Below are 8839 nucleotides of genomic sequence, written 5' to 3' on the forward strand. Positions count from 1 at the left end.
TATATATATATATATATATATATATAATACAATTTACTCATAAACGTTTAGATTTTAGTTGTGTTTTTTAAATTAGGACAATAATTCAAAAATACACTGAAAAATAAAGATTTTGCATGCTTAGGGTGTTAGGAAATGTCACACTCGTGTGTTGTACATGCTAAGCCTTGCTGTAAGCCTTGTTTATTTTTCCAAGTGAAGGGTGAAGAGATATTGATTTTTGTAGATTGAACTATAAATTTTAGGAAACCAAAAAATTATCAAGTTACTGTACTAGTACACACAAAATCCCTGTTATTTAATTGGGTCTTTAAATAAGCTATATGAGGGTTACAAAAAAACCCCATTCCTGTACAGAGCAACGACTTAGTCATCACACTTCAACAGTTTTGGCAAAATGATTACTTTCTCCTTCAAGCTATTTATAAACCACTGTCAGATTCACGTAGAAGGGAAACTGATCTGTCAATTGGCTATAAACATATCCTAATTAGTAGTATGTGGGACCAGATAAGAGGTTTAATAAAAACATAATAGTGGGAGAAACCACTCTAGTAGATTGGCTAAAAATATTGACATTTCAATAGATCACAGAGATGGGAGGTTCTTATTTTATATTTAGTTTGTCCATATCTCAATATTTGAGTTTTTAATTCGTAAGCCACTGTATACGTTGTATAGGTGTAGTAAAATGTAAACTAGGCAATAAAAAAGGAAGACACACAAAAATCAATATTTAGTATTTTTTTCTTGAGATTTCCTTTTAAATTAAGAAATTAAAATTATAAACTATGTTTTGATGCTAATTTCATTGACATAAGTAGTAATAAAGTTATTTAATAAAACATCATGATGTACACTTTAACTTGTCCAGGGTAAAAGGGTTAAGAGGTCCTAGATGTTATGCATATGAATTTTGAAAACTGTAAGATGAAAAATATTTATACTTTTAAGATAAAAATCAACTTGAAACCTGACTGACTCTGTTAAGGCTTCATAATTTCACAGATAAGTCTCTTGCAAAAAATACTTTATTAAATATTAATATTAATATCTAGTTTGTTTTTTTTGTGTGCAACACATTTATAATGTTTACTAGAAGCTCGGCAAATTTTGTGAAGAAAACTTACTACCTTAAAAGTTGTAGTATAGCTTCATTGTGATTACAAGGTTGGTCTTAATGACCAAGCCCATATACAGAAGAAAATTAAACTTGTATTAAAATGTGATGTATAAACTACATTTTTATGTCAAGTTTAATGACATACACTTATAATAAAGTAATTTACATTTTGAATATAACTCTGTAAAAAGGTTGTTACACATGCACTTTGACCCTGCCCATATACTGAATCAATTTTGAATATATAAACTAGTAATTCATGTGACAGCCACAGCTGATATAAAGCTGAAATGGAATGGAATTTATCAGAACTACATTTTGAGACTGTTTGGAATTTTGTAGGTAGTGAGGTGCCGTCTAAAATGGGAAGGATGTGTAACAACCCTTTCAGAACACAAAATATTCATACACTTAGATAATAAAGATGTATTTATATCAAGGATTTGGAATTTCCAAGACATGGATATCTCTAGCAATGGAGAACAAAGGAATATAGATCAACAAGTTATACCCCAGAATAAGTAAAGTGTGGCATCTTGTCACATGTGAGAATCCACAAACACAAAGGTTAGTGGCAAAAGCCATCCATGTGCCCCAGGCAACAGTATGCAATGTAATACAGAAGGATCTCCGTCTGGAAAACTAAATATGTCACATAAACACAACTTACTTCAAAGATATATCCATTTATCTGTCACATAACTCTGGCAGTTGGAAAATGAAATATTTTTCTTGCTATTCCAGTCAAGCTTCTGGATGCAGTGCCTATGGATTTCTGCCTAATCAGTCTATTGAAGTGGGGTATGGGAAATCATCATCCTTATATACTAGATGTATTATAGAATGCATGTAGGGAGGACTGATGTTATTTGACTTTTGAAGAGGAGACTGGGAAACCATAATTTTTGTATACTAGATGAATTATGAAAATTCTACAGGGAAGAGTAGTGTGTTTTGGAAGTCACAGTCTTACAGTGGAGTCCTTTGCAATGAAACTATGGTGCAGGGCTATTGTCAAAATGCACAGTTCACAGATAGAACATGACCGAATGTGACAATGTGAATAGTGAATAACAATGTGGCAGGGCTCCAAAATCATTTTAATATAATGTTCTCAATCTGTTGAACATCTCACAACATAACCATTTACAAATTTACAAGATGTATGTATCTTTTCTATTCATTAACTCCTTCTTAATGAACACTGAAACTAAAAAAATAAAAAATCTATGTTTCCAAATCTGTTTTGAAATGCAACACATCTGAAATGATTTCCAAATGTAGATTATTTTTTATGTATGACTGACTAATGTCAAGCTCCAAAGTAAGAAAATACGTCCAGAGTGTATGTAGATTTAAGCATCTTCTTGAATCAGTGGTACAAGTATAAACAGAGTACAATTATATACACTTACTAGTAAGTTTTGCCCACTCTCTTGTGGCTTCATGTTACACATCAAAGTTACTATACGCCGAGTTTCAACTTCTGCTACTTCAGGAGAAGAAGATTTCACTGATTCCGAGGCAGCAGGAGGGCAGGGTCGTGGCCTAACTACAGGAGGCTGTGGCATAGCAAAGGCAGTAAGTGGGTATATACCGTTCCTAGACATGAAAGGGAAAATATGACAGCTTAATAAGGACATATCAAAACTCAAACAATTGTTACACTCCCACATCTATAGATAGACAACTCTCTTAGTGACAGGTTTATTTTTTATAAAATAAAAAGTCATGCCTTAATACTTTATTACTTATCAGGAACTTAAAACTGGAAAACTACGTGAAGTTTGAAGGGTCATACTCTTTCTTACAAAATTCCAAACTAATGCAACAGTGCTCTAGAAGTACCTGCCCATGACAATGGAAGAGTTCAACAACTTTAAAACCAGAAAATTCCAATTTCATCAAAAATAGCTTTTAAACATAATATTAAAACAGGTTTTAACAAAACATAATTATTTGCTGATTGCTTTTTAATATTTATTTCATTTTAGATTTAATAATGATGACTATTAAGGAATCAAAAAACTATAAGAAATAAAAATAAAATAGTATGTACATAAAACTCACAGATATTTATAATCAAGTAATTCTATTTGTTCTTTGTGTTGGGGGTCTATCAAGATTCACATTTACCTGGTCTTTATAGCTTTAACATAAACCAACATTGAAAGTGCAAGTTGCATTTATGAAACACCTTATACCCTCCCACTAATGTTATATGGTACTATCCATGAACTGAAAAACATTTGTGGTAGTTTTCACGCTCTTCGCTTGAATTCTCCTTATTCTATCATTTTTATGTACGGTGCATGGCATTTAAGCTATGCTTTCTTGAAGGCATTTTGTGTTAGATTGATAAATCCTGATCTATTTCAAAATATTTTATGAGGTCGGACAAAAAAAAATCACATACATATAAACTTTACTTAATAGAACTACACGTAAAGTAGACAAAAAAGTATAGTAATGGTATTTATAATAGTGTACAGAGTATGAAACAGTTATGAGCGTTCAGTTTACGACAAGGTTTTACGAGTTGAAACAAAGAAACTCATAGAAACAAAGAATGAAACATGTACTAAAAAAGTAGCTAAAAGATGTTTACATCATTCTATGAAATGAATCAAAGCTAAATTACTGCAAAGTAAAGTAAATGTAAAGTTGTAAAGAAGGTAAGCTTAGCTGAACATGTAGAAAGGTCTGAATGCGTTGTAATGAAGGTAAGCTTAGCTGAACATGTAGAAAGGTCTGAATGCGTTGTAATGAAGGTAAGCTTAGCTGAACATGTAGAAAGGTCTGAATGCGTTGTAATGAAGGTAAGCTTAGCTGAACATGTAGAAAGGTCTGAATGCGTATTCACAAAGTGATAAGTTTATGGTTTTGAACGAACTGTGGATACATATTTTAGATCTATATAAATCGATAAAGCCCATAGCAATTGTGTTTATTGTAATGTTATTTTTTTTTGGAAATTACACACAGATAAAAAAACTAAAGTTGAAATTGAAGCCAGTCGCCACATGATGACAATGACATCATACCCTGGTGTAGTATACTCATTTCATTAAAAATTTTGACTAAGCAAAAAACAGGTAAGGTGATTTTAAATGAAAAAGCCAATATGCAATCCGGACTCCTCAGACAAAGGTATTTCTAACGATATGAGATTTGTTGTGTTTGATTGAGGAAAGTTCCAGACAGACAAACACATGTATATCCCCCAATTTGATGATGCAATACTTGTTATATAAGTCTAGTCAAAATACATCCATAAAATCTTCAGATATGCCCACAAGATTGAGATGGATTTTCTATGTACCAGTGACCTTTTGAAATGGACCTTCAAAAGTTAATAAGGTCTAGAACTTTGTATTTAGTATCCATTGTGTAAGTTTGGTTAAAATTCATCCATCCAATCTTGAGATATTCTGTCCACAAGATTGGAATGAATGGATAAACAGGGACAAACCATGATGCCCTACTTAGCTTCACAGTGAGGGCATAATAATAATAATAAAACATAATAACCTATAAAATTCTTTAATCTTTCTTACATGTTTTATAAATTGTAATTTGCTTTTATGTGATCTATTTGTTCTTCTGACATATGTGAGATAACACTCATTGTTAAAGTAAGGACTGAAAAATCTGCTTCAACACTTTTATCCAACTAACAATCATTAATTTAAGCAACAATGAGCCATGATTCTAGAGTTAAAGTTTGAGATACCTGTATTTGGTTCCTGAACTAATTATTTTTTATTCATTATTAGTTTCCTTAAGAAAAAAGGTGTATTTTACATATTGTCCTAGAAATAAGAAACGTTTGTTAATATGTATTCGTAAACAGTCCTCAATGAAAACCTAACACAGACTAATTAACTCTACCTTTAACAGAACTAACAATGACTAAATCTCAGTAAAGACAAATTACATGATAGTAAATCATGTTCTCTGTATGTAGCAAACACAAGACTGGCATACATGATTCATTGATACATACATCAAAAGACACAACTCATAAGCCTGATATTCTAAATGTTTTATCTATGTCAAAAACATAGAAAATTAGTGTGAGGGTGGGGAACAAGTTAAGTTTGCAAGTTATAATCAGCAGAATAACTCTTACCTTACATCTTCCAACAACTTTTCAAGCTCTAACTTTGGAGCATCACTCTGACAAAAGATGACTCCAGGTCTTCCATCCTTGTGTTGGATCTCCCCAATTACATTGTTCTTACTACATCTTGACTTAAAGGCTTCATCAGTTAGCTGATCTGGCTGGAAAGCTAATTAAAAACAAACAGAGGTAAAGCAGTCAAGTTTCGTCTTATTTCTTAGGTGAACATATTATATGATACATTAAGTATTGGTTAACAAATGGAAGCCTACAACTAGGGTAATCTGGTATTGAAGTATATCTTCACAATAAACAACCATTTTAAGATTATACCATTTTTAACTCTTTCTCTTCAGTAACTTTCTTCTACTCCAGACATCCGGAGATTTTGAAGAACATGTCATTTCTGATTGAAACTTCAGGTGTGTAGACTCTACTTACAAGCATGGTTGACGATAGTGTTGGCCGTAAGGAGACACAGTGAATGTACTTCAAATATTAAAGGATGGAAGAGAAGTTCTCTCGCTTTTGGTCGTTCAGCTGGGTTTTGACTGAGACATCTTCGAATAAAATCCTTAATACACAAGAAGAAAAACATTACTGCTGCACTGAAGTAAGCTAAGATTTCCAATATAAACAACCTGTTAGGGTTAACCATAAAACAAAACAAGAAATCAAAGATCCACCCAAACATTACCTTCTGCAGAGGATCCTCCAGGGATTCTATAGTTTTTTTAATAACCTCACTGGTAATCTGAGTTCCAGAATCTCCATTTCCTGGAATTATTAGTGCTGCCATCTAGAGGAATACAAATAATTAAACTATTTCAGTCTTTTGACATTGTTATGTCAATAAATTAGATACTTAAGGTGGTATTCACTTTGTACCTTTGTTAATAAGAAGATATATTAAAAAATGTCCTGATAGTTTTTAAGAAACATTAGCTTTACAACTTATATATGCTATATCATTTGCATCACGACTCTTTTTGTCATTTCTCAATCTGAATTTCAAGCACGAGTTCCATAAGCATACAGAATAGTTAGACTAATCTATAAAAATATGAATCTTTAGAAAATATCCTGATACAAGTTTTCTTGACTAGGCTTGATTTGTGAAGGCTGCATGATAAAAAAAATCCTTATATGAATAAAAGAATATACCTTTCTAGGTAATTTAGTAAATTCACCACACAACAAATGTGAATAGGAAATTTCGTGAACTTAACATAACATCCAATTGGAACAAAACAACATGGAAAAGATTTGTTGAGGTTATCCAATCAAAGCCTACAAAAATCAAATTTAATAATAAAAGTATATATTGTATTGCCATTTAAATTTATCAAGAGGATAATACATTTCATATATTTAATTCATTACAGAAGTCCCCCATAATGTTTTGTATATAATTTTTTTACATAATTGCAATTCATAAACAAACATGTAACATTACATGCACACATATACAAATTATGTAGAAAGTCAACTAGTCCTTAAAACTACATGAAAAAATAGGTTAACAATTTGGTCTTGGTCAAATTCCTCTTTAAAAAAAAGGAGGAGGCTTATATGATCATACACACGATACATATTTATCTTCCTAGGTGGGTGGGTAACTGTCATAAGATAAACTCCAGTAGTTTGGCCTCTAGTATTTCTATCACCCTACAGAAGGCAGATATACACTAAAGAAGACACCAATCACAATGTCAAAATAAAGCAATGCAAATTGTGTTTAAGAAACAACTATGCCTCCCCCCAACTAATGTTATTCTATATGTTTGAGTCCCCCAAACTGATTCCCTTGACATTTCACCCTCAAAAGTTAATCAGGTATACGTAGTATCTGTTTAATAAGTTTGTATTGAAATATAAAGTCCACAAGTTTGGGGAAGATTACCTATGTACCAGTAACCTTTTGACCTTCAAAAGTTAATCAGGTATAGGTAGTATCTGTTTAATAAGTTTGTATTGAAATATAAAGTCCACAAGTTTGGGGAAGATTACCTATGTACCAGTAACCTTTTGACCTTCAAAAGTTAATCAGGTCTATGTAATACCTGTTTGACCTTCAAAAGTCAACCAGGTCCAGAACTTTGTATGTAGTACCTCTTGTACAAGTTTGGTGAAAATCCATCCATATAATCTTGATATCTCAACAAAATCAGGATTGACAGATAGGCAAGGGTAAATCAATATGACCCACTTTGCTGTGGTAGAAGCACAATCAAAGCAACATGTGTGACACACTTGATGATCATAGAACCACTTCAATACTTTCCATTTCTAACTATTCAAAATTGATGTTTTTCAGCTATTCCTTTGCAGTGGGTTAAATACAACTAATTATATGCTTGCTTTCATATAGAATCAATCTATTGTAGTAAAAAAATGTTAGACATGAAAAAGTTATTATTAAAAGTAATTAGGGAATTGATCAGTACGAGATTCCAAGTTCAGACTAATTCTCTATAAAAAAGTAAAACGTGCACCTCCAATGTTCAGATGACAAAAGATAAACCAGTTAACATTACATTTTATGCTGTATCTACTCCTATATTCAACGTCTGAATGGCTATGTTGACATATATACTTCAACAGAGTTGATCAATAACATATAATCCATCTAAGAGATTGACTAATCAACACAAACTATTAGAACATTTTTCACCAAGTTTGATCAGTCAACTGATTAACTGCTAGAATATATTTCATTAACTTTGATTAGTCAACAGAATAATTGCTAGAATATATTTAATTAACTTTGATTAGTCAACAGATTAACTGCTAGAATATATTTAATTAACTTTGATTAGTCAACAGATTAATTGCTAGAACATTTTTCAACAAGTTTGATCAGTCAACACATAACCATTAGAACCTGTTTCAACAAGTGAAAAGTCAACATATTGAATGTTAGAAACTCGTTCAGCACGGGCTCTGTCCCGTAACCATTTTGTGTTTGTTATAGTTTTCATGCTATAACTTTTAAATTAGTAATTGCATGTTAACAAAATTTGTTAACAATGCTTTCATATGCAAAATAATTTTTTTATATTAAGTCTTAAGGTTTGTTAAACAATGTTTTTTTCATTCCTTTTTTTTTCTTTTTGCATCTTGCCTATCCAACATGCAAAATACTTTTCATTTTAAGATTAGAAGTACTTTTATGAATCAGAAAATTTTCAAATATCATATGCGAAATCTTTATAATATCCAGATAGTTATCAAACGTTTCTAAAGAAAAACTTTGTTATTTTCAGTTATGAATCTCTGCAAGGGTTTGGTAGATTTGACCAATCTTGTAACCACCATAAAAATTAGAAAATAAACATAAATCATGCCTCTCTCATTCTAGAATGACAATAAATTATAACATAAATGTTTAGACTAACTAGCTTAAATCTCATAACATTATACATTTATTTATATTGACCTTTCAGCCATGCCTGGCTAACAGTACAGAAGTTACAATGACGTGACACACACGCTTTCATGTTACCATATCCAATAATATAAAACTGACCTTTAGTCTTTACAAAGTAACTCGTCTTGCCTATGTTTTAGCTGACTAGTATTTTATAAAATAC

General features: G+C 31.4%; 1 protein-coding gene across 1 annotated transcript in view; it reads right to left on the reverse strand.

The window, feature by feature from the left end:
* LOC106472027 (nuclear receptor-binding protein-like) overlaps window positions 1-8839 on the reverse strand; it is a 49226-nt gene that overhangs the window by 12003 nt on the left and 28384 nt on the right. The window contains exons 8-11 of the mRNA XM_013932655.2: window positions 5944-6045; window positions 5688-5820; window positions 5256-5415; window positions 2539-2725 (exon numbers count right to left, since the gene is read on the reverse strand). Of these exons, the coding sequence (XP_013788109.2) occupies window positions 2539-2725; window positions 5256-5415; window positions 5688-5820; window positions 5944-6045 (582 nt within the window). The remainder of the gene's footprint in view (window positions 1-2538; window positions 2726-5255; window positions 5416-5687; window positions 5821-5943; window positions 6046-8839) is intronic.

This window comes from Limulus polyphemus, unplaced genomic scaffold (assembly GCF_000517525.1).
Source record: "Limulus polyphemus unplaced genomic scaffold, Limulus_polyphemus-2.1.2 Scaffold5026, whole genome shotgun sequence".
Taxonomy (NCBI): domain Eukaryota; kingdom Metazoa; phylum Arthropoda; class Merostomata; order Xiphosura; family Limulidae; genus Limulus; species Limulus polyphemus.